The 18,984-nt window shown below is 31.9% G+C and overlaps 1 protein-coding gene across 1 annotated transcript; it reads right to left on the bottom strand.

Moving 5' to 3' along the window:
* Positions 1-17,752: 17,752 nt before the first annotated feature.
* LOC136209401 (transcription repressor OFP15-like) lies at positions 17,753-18,646 on the bottom strand. The gene has a single exon (XM_066000855.1). It carries the CDS (start codon positions 18,569-18,571, stop codon positions 17,834-17,836), a length of 738 nt encoding a protein of 245 aa, XP_065856927.1. The 5' UTR covers positions 18,572-18,646; the 3' UTR covers positions 17,753-17,833.
* Positions 18,647-18,984: the final 338 nt, after the last annotated feature.

Genomic DNA, 18,984 nt, shown 5'->3' with positions numbered 1-18,984 from the left:
ACTGTAAAAATAGTAAAAAAAAAACGTAAAATTCCACCATATTATTTATTGTTTCAATTTAGAAAGTTGTTTGTATTAATCTTATTTTTTTTTTAAAAAGAATTTTCTAAAGAATAAAATATTTTTTTATCAAATTCAAATTCCCCAAAATCATGTTAATTAATAATGGAGATGGAGCATTAATAATGAAGATAAAAGAAAATCCCCCAAAATCATGTTTAATAATAACTTTAATTATTTGCCCCCTGAACTTGTCTAAAATAGTTGATTGGCCCCCTGAACTTGTCTAAAATAGTTGATTGGACTACTTTCTTGGCTTAATACATCATTTGCCTCCTGAACTTGTCTAAAATAGTTGATTGGCCCCCTGAACTTGTCTAAAATAGTTGATTGGCCCCCTGAACTTTCAAAGTGTCTCGATAGCCCCTTGAACTTGCATAAAATATTCAGTTAGCCCCCTAAACTTGCGTAAAATGTAATCAATTAATCATTCGGTTGTAAAAAAGCAAGTCAAATACGGAAGATATGTTACACGTGCCTTAGAATGTTATTACATACTTCACAAAATAAATTAAAACATGTTAAAAAAGAATTTCTTACTTATTCAATTATAAAACATTTTCTTCTCTAATATTATAATCGCATACCCCGATCTTGGTCATTTTACTTTTTTTAGATGCGTGCAACATATCTTCCGCATTTAACTTACTTTTTTTACAACCGAGTGATTAATTGATTACATTTTATGCAAGTTCAGGGGGCTAACTGAACATTTTATGCAAGTTCAGGAGGCTATTGAGACACTTTGAAAGTTCAGAGGGCCAATCAACCATTTTGGACAAGTTCAGGGGGCAAATGATGTATTAAGCCTTCTTTCTTTCTTTTTGTCAAATTCAAATCTGAGCTCTAAATTTTGTAGCAATGGGCTGACTTTCTCACCAAACTCCCCTCTCTTCTTTAATTCTTCTTATTATTTTCTGACATAAAACTTAAATAATGAATAGTTTCTTTAATAGTTAAAGATTGTCATTAGGAATTCAAAAAAATAAATAAGTGGAGTATATTGTTAATTCTGTTCTTATTTTAATGTTAGAGGTCCAGTTTGTTTTATCTCATGTTTGCTGTTGTTGTTTGCTGTTATTGGTTTGCTGCTTGCTATTAGAAAAAACTGATTTTTCAAAAAGTATGGACTCTCTGCTTTTGTAAAAAGCTAATTTTCATAGGTAAAAGGCAAATAGGAGATTACTAACCAAACACCTAAAACTTTTATTTTTAAAGTGAAAAGAGAAACAGTAGTATGAAAATGAGCTACCAAACACCCCCTTAATTATGTTAAATTAAATAGGTGTTATGGTTCCCCAAATTAAAGCTTCAAAGTTAATTAGGACGCTAAACTATCAAAATCATCAATTACATTTCTGAACTAAGCAAAAATCATTAATTGAGTCTCATTCTATCCTAAAATCAGTGGCCATTTAATATACTCCCTCCATTTCATAATAATTGTCATTTTGAGGAAAAAAATTGTTTCAAATTATTTGACGTTTTACACTTTTCAATGAGCATTAAATGTGTTTTTTTCCAACTTTGTCCTCATATAATAAAAGGAAAGAAATTTGCAGAGAAATTTAACAATTAATTGCAAGAGGGTAATAATGTAATATTTAACTACTTTTTAGGCTAATTAATAGGTTTCTTAATATGTGTAGAAACCTTAAAAGACAAATAAAATGAGACAGAGTGAGTAGACTATAATAATCTTTGTATTAGTTCAAAATGGGTTTGGAAAAGAGCGTCTAAAGCTGTTCAGCCGAATGATTTTTATGAGGCTTCAATTGATGATTTTTGTTTAGAATTGGGACTCAATTGATGATTTTTGCTTAGTTCAAGGACCTGATTGATGATTTTGATAGTTTAAGGTCCTAATTGACTTTTTAAGCCTGAGTTTGGGGATCCAAATGGGCATTATGCCAATTAAATAAAAGGTTTAATACATCATTTTCTCTGAATTTGTCCAAAAAAAACTTAGATTGGCACCATGGATTTTTAAAGTATCTCGATAGCTCCATGAATTTGCTTAAAATATCGGTAGCTGTTAAACTTATTTAAAATATAGTCAAGTAACACTTGGTTGCAAAGAAGCAAGTTGCATGCGGAATATTTATTACAAGCACATTGGAAAAGTCAAACGACCAAAGTCGAGTTATAAGACTCTAGTATGAGAGAGGACATGATTTAGAGTTGAATAAGCAAGAACTTCATAAAAATGTTTTAATCTATTTTATAAATTATGTAATAACATTTCAAAACCCGTGCAGCTTACTTCTTTGCAGTCGAGTGATTAATTGACTATATTTTTAAGTAGGTTTATGGAGCTATCATGATATTTTAAACAAGTTGAAGTAGCTATCGAGATACTTTAAAAGTTCAAGAGGTCAATCAAGCTTTTTGAACAAGTTCAGAGGACAAAGAAGCGAGACTTTTACAACTACAAGCTAATAGGGACTGTAAGAGGGGGGGGGGGGGATGCCCTGGTTGTAGGGTTGTAGTCCAAGCGAGTCAAGCTTTGGCCTTCTCAGGCTCAGCTCATCAGAAAATTGACGAGTTTGAGCTCAACGTTCTGTTCGTGAGCTCGTTAACGAGCTTTTCTCGTGAGCAGCTCGTTAATTCAGTTAATGAATTTCACTCGCGAACAACTCATTAATTATATTGATTTGAATTTTTTTAACACAAAACTACATAGTTTTGAAACCTATAAAACTAAATTTTGCACAAAACTACGTTGTTTTATATTTTCCCTTTATAGAAATATTATTATTAACATAATCGAACCAAGCTTGCTCACGAGCGTGTTAATGAACATTATAATCGATTTTACTCATCGTGAGTTTGTTCATGAACATATAATCGAGTCTGCTCCCAAACTTTCGAGCCGAGATTCCTCGTGCTCAAACTCAGCTCGTTTATAAATCGAGACGAACACAATTGAGCTTTTATCGAGCCAAACGTCAGTGGTTCGGCTCATTTACAACCCTATCTGGATGGTTTTAACGTGAATTGTGGGTCCATCAATGAGGAAGAGTTCATCATGGGTGAATCAAGTTTTTCTCGTTTCCAATTTTTATATTTTTTTGTACGTTCTCGTTGTTTCAAATTTTCATGTTTTTTTTGTCATTTTTCCGTTTTCCCATTTAATGTGTGTATTAATTATTTAGATTCAAGGTTTTTATTTTACATAAACATCACAAATGATAATAATAGTTTGACTTTAACTAAATTGATAATTTTTATTTGTATAATATCAGATAGATTCATTTTTATTTTAGAAATATAATAAAGTAAAAGATAACACCATTCTAATTTTACTAATTAGTTAAAGATAACTAATTAATTTTACTAAAATTAATTAGTTATTGATAATTTGACTAATGATAAAATTGAAAATAAGATTTAATATAACCATAAATTTTTCGTAAAATATGTTTTTGTATCTAATTTCCTTTAGATTCAACAGATGCTAAAGCCCATCTAGGGCTTAAACCCACCAAGAAAGGCCCAATTGGCTACAGAAACAAGCCCATTACTTTTAGAAGGGCATAAGTGTCAATTCAAGACATACAAAATCTATATATTCATATGAAGTCTTTTAAATTTGAAGTATTTAATACATACTTCTGGATTTTTTTTTTTTTTTTTTTTTTTTTGGAGATCTTGACGGTTTAGGATAGTATCCAAATTTAACTTTGGAAGGTAAAAATTTTCTATATCCAAATAATTTGGTGATATTTCACCTCATCGATTTGGATTCCCACAGTTTTCGGAGAATTCTGTCTGTTATATTATTTGTACTAGTATATTTAGAGCCATTCCTGGACATGGGTAGGAAGTCATTCTTAAGCATGGATAGGAGAGGTGTCTGCCCAAATCCAAATATATTTTTTTTTAAAATAAAAATTAAATCTTAAAAATGCAATGATTACAGAAATAATTACAAGTCTAAACAAATCGTAATACACATTTAGGTATAAGGGAGAGAGACTCTGTTCTTTATCGCTGAAAAAAACTGAACTGAACTGAATTGAATTGAACTGAACTGAATTGAACTGAACTGAACTGAACTGAATTGAATTGAATTGAACTGAACTGAACTGAACTGAATACTGCTGAATACTGAACTGAATTTAACTGAATACTGAACTTAACTGAATGCTACTGAACTTAACTGAATGCTACCGAACTTAACCGAACTTAACCGAACTTAACAATAATAATGATATTAGACTTTAAAATAATTTTCATGATAATATTGGACATTAATTAACTTATAATAATAATGGTTCTAATAAATTTAATAATATCAATAATAAATAAATATATTATTAAAGATAAAACTAAATTGAATATCAAATAAAAGCCCGGGATGATAAAATCTTGGCTCGATAAAAGCCTATGAAATTAAATAAAAATAAGTCTAATTTAAATTAAAAATACAAATTACATACAAACACAAATTTATATATAATTTAAAGCCTATGAAATTAAATACAAATCTTCATATGAATACAAACTCTTAACTTTTTATTTTAATTAAGGGTTAAAGTGCAAAAATAACATTTTGGGTCAGAAGTAATTTTACCTCTAACGTCTAAAATGGTGGAATTTTATCCCTAACATTGATAAATTGGATAAATTTGAGAAATAATTCATAATATCGATGCAATTCCTAATTTTTAAATATGGATGCATACTTTAGTTTTATTTTTTTTATTAAACCATATATACTTTAATAAACTATAATTTCTTGACTTTTATTTAATTTATAGATAATGATAAACTATAAATAATAATAATAATAATAAATAATGATAAATTATAGATAAATAATAATTATTATTATAATAAATTATATATAAATAATGATAATATAATAAATAATGATAAATTACTGAATACTGAAACTGAATGCTGAACTGAACTGAACTGAATTGAACTGAACTGAACTGAATTGAATTGAACTGAACTGAACTGAACTGATTGTTACTGAAATTAAGTGATAAAGAACAGGACCAGAGAAGACCCAAAACTACAAATTTTATAAATAAAAAATACAAAAAATTTATTTTTATTTGTCTATATCAATAGGCCGAAATGCATATCGTCCAAACTTGACAGAAAAATCAAAGGACATGACAGAAACAGTGATTAAATACTCAATATGAAAAAATAATTGATTATGAATTTGATCATTAAAACATGTAAAGTTCAAGGATTTAATTATTATTATTTTTCTCGAAATTTTAATTGCTTTTTTTTTATCTAAGAAGTATATTTAACGAATCCTGAACCAATTATTCGAAATAATAGTAGAAATAAGAGCAAACTGAATATTTTCATTGAATCATGTGAAAGTTAATTAATGCAAAAATTGAGTAAAGAAATTGACAGAAATACACCAATTTCTATAATGTTTTTACCACAGATTTTTGTGAAAATTAAAATTCTTGGAAAATGATAATTTCATTAATGGCTCGTTATCTCCCATTAATCACCACGCCAATCTAGATTAAATTTTTTTTATTCTTTTATAAACACTCCCAAGGATTTGACAAGTAAAAACCTGCAGTGTAATTGTTTTTATGCCATGAGCAAATTAAATTTTACTATATTAAAATAGTTATACATTGATTCTTAAATCATATAATAAAATTATATGCAATTGATTCTTAAATCATATAATAAAATTATATTAAAATCATATAATAAAATTAAATTTCATGAAGTAGAGCTTTAATCAGTAATTTTTTTAATTATTTATCTAATTAATTGGTTCGAGACTCATCGTGAATCATCTCTTAACTAGAGTTAATTTAAACTCAAAATATTTAACTACTGAAATCCACATTTTTTATAAGCAACGGTGCATCACAAAGCTACAGGACACAAAACCGGGGCATGGAGACGCCCATGAGTTCTTGCTCCAAAATCTTCCTTAAATCCTGAGGCTCACCTTTGAGGATATGCACTTCAATGGGTAGAGAATTCGCGTAGTTGGCTAGCCAATCCGTACTTCTATTTCCTTCTCTATAGATGTGGTGAAGAGAAATCCTCCACTCCTTACCAATAAGCTCCACAATAGTCTTTCACTAGAGAAGCAACCTCGTTAGAAGGAATAAGGTTGCCAAGAAATATGGTCAACTTGCTATCAACTTCTAAAAGGAATTTTTTGTAACCCAGTGACCAAGAGAGTCTGAACCCTTCCATAACATCCCATAATTTCGGCTTAACCACTGAGCAGACACCCACATTCTTAGCAAAACATTGAACCCAGTCACTTTTACTATCACGATAAGGCCACCAGTCGCATCTAAGAAAGAGCTCCATTTAACAACATCATCTATATTGAGCTTGACTCAAGTGGACCCTGGAGGACTCCACCTAACCAAAACATCTTCTCTATTGGGTTTATGCGCAACCAAATCCTTAAAGAAAGCTCAATTACTATCAATGATGTCATTAACCGTCGCCTTAATGCTTTGTACAATCTTCATAATAGATCTCTTAGACTGTTGGAACATAACAAGATTCCTATTTTTTCATAAGTGCCAACAAGAAATCGCAAAAACAAGATGTCAGTCGTTGTAGGAGAAAAGATTCATCGGCCTCAGGTTGTCGTAGAACCAATTAGCTTCGTTCGATGCAATAAAAACCCAAAAATCATAATGGGAAAGGATTTGAAGCCAAATTGAACGCGCCAAAAAGAAGTCCCTCAAAACGTGGATAATGGACCCCTCATGAAGGGAGTAGATGACGTAGACCACATCAAGATGTCTTCTCTTTCTCTCTAGGTTTGTAAGTAGCTTGCTTTTCATAACCAGCCATAGGAAACTACGTATTCTTTGGGCCCAATGTCATTTCCAAATACGCTCCCAACCTCTAAGCACACAACCAAGACCTTCCTCGCGAATAAGACCATATACAGACTTGACTGAAAAGCGGGCAGAACTAATTCCAATCCAATAACATTGATTAATGCGATGCGAAGGGTTACAAAGCAAATCTGCGACCAACAAATTAATGCAATCACGAGGCAGAAGATGCTAAATAAGACTCCACCTCTACTGACCCCTTTCATCGACCATGTCGCACACCTTTATTCGGATAAAGTACTCACTGATGGGGCTCGTTTCTAGGAGCTTGAGAGGCCCAAGGTCTCCGAACGAACATTAATTGATTAATTGATAAGGTTAATCAATAATTAATGGTAAAACTAACTTTTTTTTTTTTTTTTATAGTATAGTAAAACGAACATGATTTTATATCAATATTTTCTTTTAAATTAATATGTTATATTGTAGGAGTGTTATTTAATAATATGCTTCTTTTAAATAATTTTATGAGCTTAAAAGTAACAACATTTCCTTAGAAAAACTAAATTTTTTGTTATTCTTGAGATTTGCAATTTACGTAATTGCAATAATTAAATAGGAATTCCAAAAATCGAAGAGGAAAACATGGCAAGAAAGTCTGGACCCTTTTGAAGAAATCACATAACAGTTAAAATCCATTTAATTTAATTATCAGTTTTTATGGTATTGATGTTTGAACTAATATAGCTAGGCAATTTTATAGGTGAAACTAAAAAAAAAAAAAAAAACTTGTGATTTCAGTGATTTTCAAATACGTTTTTATATTCGAAAACGTGACAAACTCATACATTGTGCTTACACCCGTTAACAAATACATTTTTAATGGGAAGACGACATTAGTTTTAAGCTTATTAGGATTTTATATTATCTAAGGTATCAATTAAGTGGTTTAAGTTTGTAGCTGATCTAATTAATTAAAAACTAGCAAAGTAAGCTAATGATTGATTAGTTTAAGACTAGGATTTTGGATCCCTGTGTTAACTCGTATGGATCAATAGGTGTAACTCGAGACAGTGCCCTCAACGAGGAATTGCGGTAGCGGTGGGAAGAACGGACCCGTCGACTATGTCGACTGGGGGAGAATATTGGCGAGTGGTGTATGGACCATATGTGTGTCTACTAGAGGAAGGCGTGGAGTCGGCATAAGAAACACTATAGGGGGACAAGGTCTCAGGCGTCGGATCTCCGCCAACCCCTAGGCCAGTTGTTGGGACTGATTTAAGTGATCCACCCTAATCCACTAGGGACTAGGAGAGTCAGGCATCCGGCCTTCGGGAAGGGAGGCGGATGTCTCCGTTCGGGGGGAATCCCGGCAAACACTTTGGGTGGGCCTATAGTGCGAGTTATCTATATATCGAGGTATAACCACGATAAACCCCTACGAGACGGATTACGGATATATGAATTGACGGGATGCCTACGGTTAAAAGGAGATAGACCCCTTCGGATGGTGTTGGCTAGCCGAGACTCGGGTAAACCTGGGCGCCGCATGAGGTATTGGCTAAGCCTTCGGACGGACCCAGGGTTCCTTAGAAAAATAGTAACTCTGCTCAAGAACTATTAAATTTATTTCTAACACCCTTAGGTCGATGCTTGGTTAGACAAAATCTCTAAGTATGTTTGAAAGCTGAGCAAGGAGAATGTTTGCATAATGTGTACCTTTTTATTTATAGGAGTATAGGATTGTGCACCCTAAATGAGTCGAAGTCCTAGTGGCATCTACTTAACGGTGGAGGTGCACTGTCAACCTGAAACGATTGCACTGGTCTTAACTGTTATTCCGTAAATCAAGGCACAAGACTAGAGTAGAATGTGTGTGATCCTGAGGTCTTCCTTGACTGGTCCATGTCGTGATGGCAATTACTGTTTTGAGAAGGATTCTCATATTGGGAACACGTAATGCGATAATTATGCCGAGAAGGCTTATTTTACTAAATAGAATCTCACCATCTCCCTAATGGGGTGAGGTGATACCATTTTCGTGTATGATATCATATGTCTCTCATCCCAAAATCGACAGGCCGGAGTGATTTAGGGTTTCGTTGCAGTGGATAATCCGAAAAGGGGTTTTGTAGTTGAAATTTCAGCTTATGCCTAACCGAAGTTAGATTTTGGGAATGACGCAAGATGAAAACATTCTTCGATTAAATTTCTTGTTTTAATGTGTTTTGCGCCTATTGTTCACTTTTTAGGAAACGTAGGTAGAACAAATGATGTAAGCGTGGAAGAGTGATTTATTGCTGACAGACCATGTGAAGCTGAAACATGATGTCACCCTGCCTATATTGACGACTATGGTTCTAAATTCCATAGAGATGTCAACTCAACGTGTCTTTTCCATTTGATCGATGTCATTAATAAGTGTAGTTTTGATGTTGTTTCGATCTTTGAGTGTCTTTAAGACAATGTCATGATTAATAACCACATTCTTTATTGTACCGCCTCCAATTCCTCTTTCTGAAGCTTATAAAGGAGAAGACTAGTCATGTGAGGATTTTTCTACACTCTCTACTTTCTTAAAGCTTTCTACAAAGTTTTTGTTCAGAAGCTAGTATCTGGCTCTTTTTTCTTCTTCCTCTTTGTTTTCTTTTGTTGTATGGAAGGATTACGTCAAAAAACTCTAAGAAATCTACTGCCATAGGAAACTTCGAAGATTCCACCCCCTTTGTAAAGATCTACAACACTACTATGGCACCAAAAAAATCGAAATTCGATAAAGACGTCGGAAAGTTGAAGGATGTTAATAAGAAACCCGTTACTTCCAAACAAACAAATCTGCAAGTTTGGGACTAGGTTTGACTCTAACTGCTTAAGAACTCATAAACACAATGGTTGCCCACCTCCGAGCTTAATTTAATGGAGGCAAGCCTTCCAATCCAAGAGCACAAGGTTTTTTCCAGCTTCGACGATCACCTGTAGGTGTTATACTTTACTGATGAAATAGGGTTGTGATGTCCTATCTCAAACAAAATTGTTAATGTCTTAAAGGAATTCAACCTCTACCATTTCCAGATAGCACCAAATGCCAGGCTTGAATTCCTGGCCTCTATCAAGATCTCTGGAGATCTTGAGATCAACTTGACCGGACCTTTTAGCCCTTCTTCGAGCATTTCCTTGATTGCTGGTGCATTCGATGTGTTCAAAACTTGAAGAGGTTTTTTACAAGGCGTGTTTTACATCTCCTCTTGATTACAGGTAGGCATTTTATGCAAAAATATACACAATCCTTTTTTCTATTGAAGTTGTGTATGCTCATCACTAATTCTCGCTCTAGGTAGAGTATGACTCTAAACATGTAATGGATATACTTTTGACTCGCTCGACTGCCGCACATTGGGAATTGATTCGGGATTGGACGACTTGTCTTTGGATCTTAATATAAAACTAGTACATATGCACTAACCATGTTTTCCGAGAGGGTAATACCACTGCTGACTCTCTTACTCAATTCAGAGCTTCTTATACGCAAGCATATTGGTGGTATTTTTTCCCGATCTTTTGTTTCGATTTTGTTTTTAATGATCATACTATGAGTGAATAGTTTCGTTTATATATATTATATAATCATTAAGCATATAATCCAATAACAACATTATTATATAATGAGTGCATTGATAATTGAGAAACTTAAGAATTAAAAATGAATATGGCACAAGGTTTAGAAGGTTCTCAATGAGACATGAATCTTTAGCTCTAGGATTGATTTTCCGGGCATCTATCTATGACCGAAATTATCGAGAAGTCACATATTTAATACTATAACAGGAGTATTATACTGTTATAATAATGTTATTAAAATTGATTATTTCAGGTTTTAATTATGACTAATTAAAAATTGGTATTTTGAATAACGTGCTCTAGCCATTTAAACTAAATCAGGATTTCAATTTTTAATTTATTTTAAGCAAAATGCATTTTAAGTCCCTCAAGTTTATTTTTTTGTATAAACTTCCCAATTAATATTTGGGTTAATTTTAAATTAAATCCTGTGGTTACACGTTTTTGCAGATCGGTACTTGTGGTTTTTTTGTTATAAACCGAACTGTGGTTTGCAAATTTTTTTTTTTTGTTGATTTTGTCAAATTTGGTCGATAACGGTCTCAAAATGAAAATTTTCAAGAATTAAAGTTGTTTAATATCATATTTACTATCGAACCACGTTTTTTATTTTTCAAAATCATCATTTTTTGAAGTTTTCTCTCTCTAAATATTAATTTTCTCTCTCATAAAAAACCAACAACACATAAATGACCTCAAACCTAAAAAGTTAAAGAATTAAAGTTGTTTAAAATATTATTTAATTCTTGAAATTTTTTATTTTGATGTCGTTATCGGCCAAATTTGGTAAAGTCAACAAAAAATGAAAATTTTACAAACCATAAAATTCAGTTTGTAAAAAAAAAAATAGATGTACCCATCTGCAATAACGTGTAACCACAATGTTTATTTTGAAATTAATCCTATTTTATTATATGTCATTTCATTCAATATAAATAGAGACTTAAATAACTATAGTTTAACACTTAAACTTCATAAATTTTAGTTTAAGGATTTGTTTTTATTTTTTTAATCTAATTAATTATTTTCACATAAGAAAATATATATGTGGAACATAAACTTTAAGACATGCGACGTGTCAAGTCCATGTGTCAAAATATCATCACATGTTAGAGGATAACAGTTTTGTCGAGTCTTCATTCAATTTGAGTGGAATTTCACCAATTTATATAGTTCATGGTCCAAATATAACCGAACAATAGATCATGGACCAAATGATAAAATTTTAAATAAATCGGAAGCTAAATAACACTTTAAGCCTTTATTTTAACTACATCTTAAACCCCACAAATTGATTAAGAAAAAAGTTAATTAATTGGGATCAATTAATATTAACTACTAAATAATCTTAACACAGTTGTGCTTTCATAATCATTATGTGTATATTTGTGAATTAGGATAGGTAAATTGAGGCCCCACTTTTGCAATTAATAATGCTATTTATGTAATTTTATACTAATTTTGACTTGTGAATGAAAGATTAAGCAATCACTACTTTAGGACAAATTAGAAATCTTGATTGCTACTATTTATATTGGTTAATTTATAAATTAAGAATGACATTTAAGGACTAATTAATACTTACATTAGGGACCCTCGTTGAAATCCTGATCGGAGTTTAGTTACAGTTAAGACTTTTTATTCTCTTCGTAGATGTATCAAGCTCGGCCCTGATGTTTTATAAGCAATGAACGACATAATAAATTTGAGCCATTTTTGTAACGATCCGGTCCGGAGCGGGTTGCGCTGGGATAGAAGGTCTGAGTAAGGAGCGACCCTTTTTAGAATAAATAACCAGGTAAATTATACCTATGGCCATTGCAATTTACTCATTTTTACGGTATCACTACTAAACTTCAAAACGTATTATAAAAGTCACTAAATTTTACATTTTCTAACATTATTGACACTAAACTTTAACTAACGCCTCAAAATGGAAATGTTCAAGAATTAAAGTTGTTTAAAACTAAATTTACCATGAAACCGCATTTTTTATTTTCCAAAATCATAATTTCTAGAACTTTCTCTTTCTAAAAAATCATTTTCTTTCTGCTAACCAAACAACACCTGAAAGACGTCAAAACGAAAATTTTGAAGAATTAAAGTTTCTTAGAGATCGTCAGCAGTTATTTTGAGGCATTGATTGAAGTTTAGTTGCCAAAATGTTAGAAAATGTAAAATTGAGTAGCTTTTATGTTACGTTTTGAAATTTAATAATCATGTCATGAAAATGAGTAAAGCTCAGTGGCCATAGATGTAAGTTACCCCTAAATAGTCACAACCAACAACAATTTCTTTTAACAAAATGACTGAGTTTGTAAACTATACAAAGTACAAAATCTCTGTTTATAAACTTTTAAACCTCAAAAACTTCATTGCAAAAATCGACGGGTAAACTACATACGTGATATACAACTTTTGTCATTTTTCACACTTTGATGTACAATTTTCAATTTTGCACATAAAACTGTATAAACTTTTGGTGACTTTCCACTAAAGTGTACAACTGGTAATTGTGACCAGTCAAAGCGTCACGTTGGCAATTTGACCTCCCTAAAAGTCAAAAGTTGAGCGATCAACATGCCACGTCAACGCGCTACGTCCTCAATTTTGCTTTTAGAGATGCGCGTTAACCGATCATAATTACCGTCTATACACTTTAGTGGGAGGTCACCAAAAGCTTATACAGTTTTATGTACAAAATTGAAGATTGTACACCAAATTATAAAATAGAATAAAAGTTATACACCACGTATTACCCGCAAATCGACCAAACTACGGAGTTTAATTTTATACTTTTTATCTTGTTTTTTTCTTCAACATTTAGTTTCCTAAAGTAAGAAAAAATAGAGAGATTCAACTTTATAGATTGGTTAAAAAAAAACACAACACATGGATCCAAACAAATTATACTACTGGTTTTTTTTCTTTTTCTTTTCAATTATTGAAAGAACTTTTAATTTGTTTTATATGAACATATTTTAGCTTGGCAGCCTAATTTCATTTACAAAGCTGAACAATTGCAGGTGGGTTTTTTTTTTTTTTTTTGTTTTCTTTTACTCACTTGTTTCTATTTGCCCCATCTAAATCTACTTATTAATAACTTAAATACAAATATATTCAAAATTGCCTAATAAAGACATATTTTAAAGAGGATATGATCTAAATTTGAAATAATGTAAAAAATGGTGAAATTTTATGCAACAACGTCCCGGTTCGGAGTGGGTGGTGTTGGTACAGAAGGTTTGAGGAAGGAACGAGCCTACAGAATAACAATGGAGGGAAGAATGAACTGAATCTGAGATTGAAAATTGAGAGAGAAAGAGAGTCACTGAGACTTAATAGTAAAGTGAATTTCTAATATATGTAGAAGCTTTTTAAAACAAATACAATCTCTTGGATTTGGGTCAAAGAGGACAATATTTATATGGTATTAGGCCAGATACTTAAATTGGACGATGGAGACAGGAATGAACTGAATCTCACGTCGAAAATTGAGAGAGTGAGAGATGCTTATTAGTAAGGTGGATTTCTCATATATGTAGAAGCTTTTTAAAGTGGTGAAATACAGTCTGTTGGATATGGGACAAAGTGGGCGATATTTACATGGTATTGGGGCAGAGACTTAAAATTGGTATGATCAGAACTGACTCTCTACGTATGATTTTTGGTTTTGGGACGAATTAGTTAGAAGTTGGTGGCCCGGTAATGACCAATACGGAATGAGTGGTGTTGGGATAGAAATTTTGAGTAAAGAAGGGTTGTAAAGGAAGGTGATGTGGTTAGAAATACAGTGAATCTTAGAGATGGAGTTATGAGGCTTATTAGTAAGGTGGATTTCTAATATATGTAGAACTGTTTTAAAGCCATAAGGCCCAAAGTTTTGGATTTGGGCTAAAAGGGGACAATATCTACATTCTAGTGAGCCAGACTGTTATAATGATATCAGAGCCGACTCTCCACGTACTACGTTTGGTTTGGGAACGAATTAGACGGAAGTTAGTAGGCATGTAAGGATCCGGTCCGGAGTGGGTGACGTTGTAGAAAGGCTAAGCAATGAGCGGGACTAAGGGACAAAAATGAACTGAATCTCACGTTAGAAATTGAAAGAAAGTGATTGAGGTTTATTAGTAATGTAAATTTATAAAATAGATAGACGCAATTTAAAGTCGAGACCCAAGGTCTTAGAGTTGGGCCAAAACGGGGCCAAATTGTTACATTTTATCCTTAAAGTTTTCAATATTGAGTAATTTTGAACCAATGGAATGGTAGAGTTAGCCTTTAGAATGCAAAAATAAACTCCAACTATATGAAAATTGGGTTAAGAAAAACCCTACTTAGGAGTTAGGAATGAAAGGGTGAAGATGAATTATCTAGGACTTAATGAGAGGTAGTGCTTATTATGATTTATGGCCACCCCTATAAGGGAGTGTTCCCGACGGTTTGGAGATGTGTCGACACGTCTTCTTCCTCCGTCTTTAGGCCTATATAAGTTTTGTTTTGTAAGTCCTATTACTTGAATCCATAATTACTGCTTGATATATCATTATTTAAATCCAAAATTACTTCAAATTAAAAATAATTTTTTTTATTAACTTAGAATAACACGTTCTGATATCCTAAGAAATATTCCATGAAAACATTTTTTACATATGGATCAAGTCACACTTTGAATTTAAAGGATTCATAAAAGTCGTCCAATCTAAAAAAGTAATCCTCTGAAAATGTGAATGGCATCCTTTGGCCACGTAGAAGAATCTACATTGTCCATCCCAGCAGCCATACAACTAGACAATCGTTGGATCAAAGGCCGCATGCCCAATGAATCCGAAAGCCGCATGCCCAATGAAACCATGACACCTAGAAGAACGCTTGTTACGTACATGACATGGTACACTAGCTGACGACGTCGTAGTCTGAGCCAGCCGGAGGCCAACACATATCCAATGACTCGTTGGAGCGAATTCCCAGAACGACGAAAATTACCCTTAGTACACACTATAAATAGAAAAAATATATGATCCATATATGAGGTACGTATATATAGTCATTACCAATACTCTGAATCTTCCTTCAATATTTGTTAACTTAAACATCAGAGCGGTTTCACCAGACACTAGACCTCTCTTTGACTTGCTGTTATTCTTGTGTCAAACCAAAAAGAAGGATCTCGAATACTATTCGAATACATCGATATTATTATTATAATAAGTTTAGGACTTATCTTTAAAACAATTATATCCCCATAATTCAAAATGGCCTCACATAGAGACATAAACATATATGTATATATATAGCACAAAATGAAATACTAAGAAATTTAGGGTTGGGACGATAAATGCAAATAAGGACCATGCCAAAATTCTGCGCTGGAATGGTACCTATCAATTGACATTGACTGTCTTTATTTTAAAACCAACGGTCATGATTTGTCCAATCTTGTCAGTCTTATTTCAATGGTTAGATGTCACTCAATCTTTTTTTAATTAATTAATTAATTAATTTTCCATTTTTGTGATTTCTATAGCATGGGATTTTATTTTTATATTTATATAATATGCTTTTTTAGCTCCTGGAAATCTGTCCCTCTTTAATACTACATGCCGTTGAAGTAACCCAGCTTCTACTACTTCTTAAATATTAAATTAATCAATCTTATTTTTTTTATAATATATAGTACAAAGTTATATTTTTATATATTATGATTCATCATGTCTTAATTATATCCCACATGATATAATTAATTCTTATTATAAAAGATTTTCTATGAATACCTAGCAAAAAATAATAATAATTTTGGTTTGAGCGTTTAAAGTCACTTAAACTAGATCTCGAGTTCGAATCCTAGAATACATAGAAAACTTTAATTGGGAGAAGATTCACCTAAACGGTGTCTAAAGAGGCTCGAATTGAGAAATCAGATAAAATATATAATAATAATAATAATAATAATAATAATTAAGCAATTTATTGTTGACTTGATTGTTAAGGTTGTTAAATCGTTGAAGCTAGAGATCTCAAATTTGAGTTTTAATATATGCAGTAAATTTTAATGGGGTGAAAGTCAACCTAAAAGTACCTAATAATCTCGAACGAGCAATCAGATAAATTATAAAATTAATTAATTTTTTTGGTTAAAAAGTTTAGGGAAAACATGGGTATCGAGGGCCATAGAAAGTCTAGAGATTACGGAAGGACTTACAAAATGATTTGCATATTACTTCATTTATAAAAAAAATACTACTGTAGATCGAGATCAGTATTGGTTCATCCACTCAAATGATGTTACATCAGCAATTGAACTTATATGACATTATCTGAGTGAACAAAATTAATACTGTCTCGACCCATTATAGAATTGACAATGGAGTGCCACAAGAGCCTTTTTTACCATATTGAGTTCACTCTAATTGGAGTGTTTATATTAAGCATCTGGTTTTCCAATCACTTGTAGGACTTCCAATTCACCTTTGGACATGTGAATTATGACCTCACTTAATAAATAAAATAGTGAAACCTTTTATAATATACGTGAATCATATTACACATAGCAAAATATATCATCCAAACCAGGTGCTTCTAATAATTTTTCTTCTAATTGACATTAATAAATTAATATTGAAGGTTTTTAAATATATATATATATATATATATATATTTTAAAAAAAATTTGCGTACAATGCATTTACATTAAAGAAGAAAGAAAAATCTCCACCCCACCCGGATGTGATTCGAACCCATGACCTCCCTAGTTATAGGTAAGCTCTCAAACCACCAGGCTAAGAGCTTCACGGTTTCACAAAAAAAAAAATATATATATATATATATATATCATACAATTTTTGGAAAAAAAACTTCTATCTAACCATAAAATTCATAACCAATTCCCTTCATTTTCTGAATTACACGTGCAGCATCTCTACAAGCAATCTATATCACATTAATTTAAAAAATATATATTAAAAATATCATACAATCCAAAACTATATAATATATAAAGGTAAATAACTTATTAGTCCCTATACTTTTACAAATATACTATTTAATCTTTATATTTTAATAATATATCATTTAATCCTTAATTTTTATTTTAATCCTTCAAATATTTAAAGAACTAAACTGTTAAATAATAACAAAATTAAAAACTAAACAATATACTATGTATTTTAAAATTATAAAAACTAATAAATTATTTACCCTGTAAATTAACCATGAACATGAAAATCAAGAAAATGAGAGAAAAATACTTTCTACTATATATTAGAAGAAACAGTTAATATACACATTTCTCATTAGAAAAAAAATCAAATTAGTAACAAGATTAAGCATAAATAAAAGAATCAAAATTTCTAATTAACATCTTTAATTTCATCATCATCATCGTCATCATCATCCGCTTCTTCTTCTAACGAAGAAATACAATAAGGATTTGAAGAAGAAGAATCATCAGAAAAATTAGAAGAAGTATAAAGAGATAATGGAGAAGAATAAGAACATGAAGAACAAGAAAAATTTCCAGAATCAGAGGTAAAAAAAGCAAGATTAACAAGTAAATCAACAAAGGCAGCAATAATATAACCATGATTATTTTTACCATTTACTTTCAAATAACACCACAGTAATTCTTCTAAACTCCCCCAATCTTTCAATCCTTGTGCTTCCACCATTTCCTCCATTGATTTCTTGAAATCAAGATAAGGATCTTCTGAATCCATTGTCATTTCAATGAAAAAATCTTCATTTTCACTAACTTTCATACAATTTCTCCCATTTTCACTCAATTTCAGACACTTTCTATCAGTTTCACTGACTTTCAGTGACTTTCTATTACCTTCTTCTAAGATGGAACTTGTGTTTTCTGGCTTGAAAAACAACCTGTCTACTGACCTTAACTCGTCTATCACTGACTCAACTGATTTCTCGGAGGACTCCACGACCGGAGTATCGGGTTCCGGGGGTGTTTTATCGGAGTTGTAGATGGGGTTAACCATGTTGGTGGCTGGGGTTCGGAAGGAGAGGGTGCGGGGCTGTTGACAGTAGATGTTGGGGGAGATTTTGGAGAGGAAGAAAGGGAGTTTTTTCTTCATTTTTTTGAAGTGGGATTGGAAGGATTGTTGTTAGAGTTTTGGTTTATGGGGTTGCATTAATGGGGGGAAGTGTTGGAGGAGAGAGAAGGGGGGTATTGGTGAGGGGGGGAGTGGGTCTTTTAGGTGTAATAAATTGGGTAAATTACACGAATAGCCACTGAATTTCAATTCTTAATAATACGACCATTGAACTTTACACTTTTTTAACACCAGTAGCCACTCAACGCTTTAAAAAATGACCGTTGACGGTCTCAAAATAAAAAATTTGAATAGTTAATTAATTCTAAGGAACTTTAGTTCTTGAAATTTTTTATTTTGGGGTCATTTAGGTGTTGTTTGGTTAGGAGGGAGAGACTGGATTTTTAGAGAGATAAAACTCTAAAAAATGTGATTTTAGAAAATAAAAAATATGG

This window comes from Euphorbia lathyris, chromosome 10 (assembly GCF_963576675.1).
Source record: "Euphorbia lathyris chromosome 10, ddEupLath1.1, whole genome shotgun sequence".
In the NCBI taxonomy this organism is placed as follows: domain Eukaryota; kingdom Viridiplantae; phylum Streptophyta; class Magnoliopsida; order Malpighiales; family Euphorbiaceae; genus Euphorbia; species Euphorbia lathyris.
The sequence above is the reverse complement of the archived record's forward strand: the minus strand, read 5'-3'. Positions and strand labels throughout refer to the sequence as shown.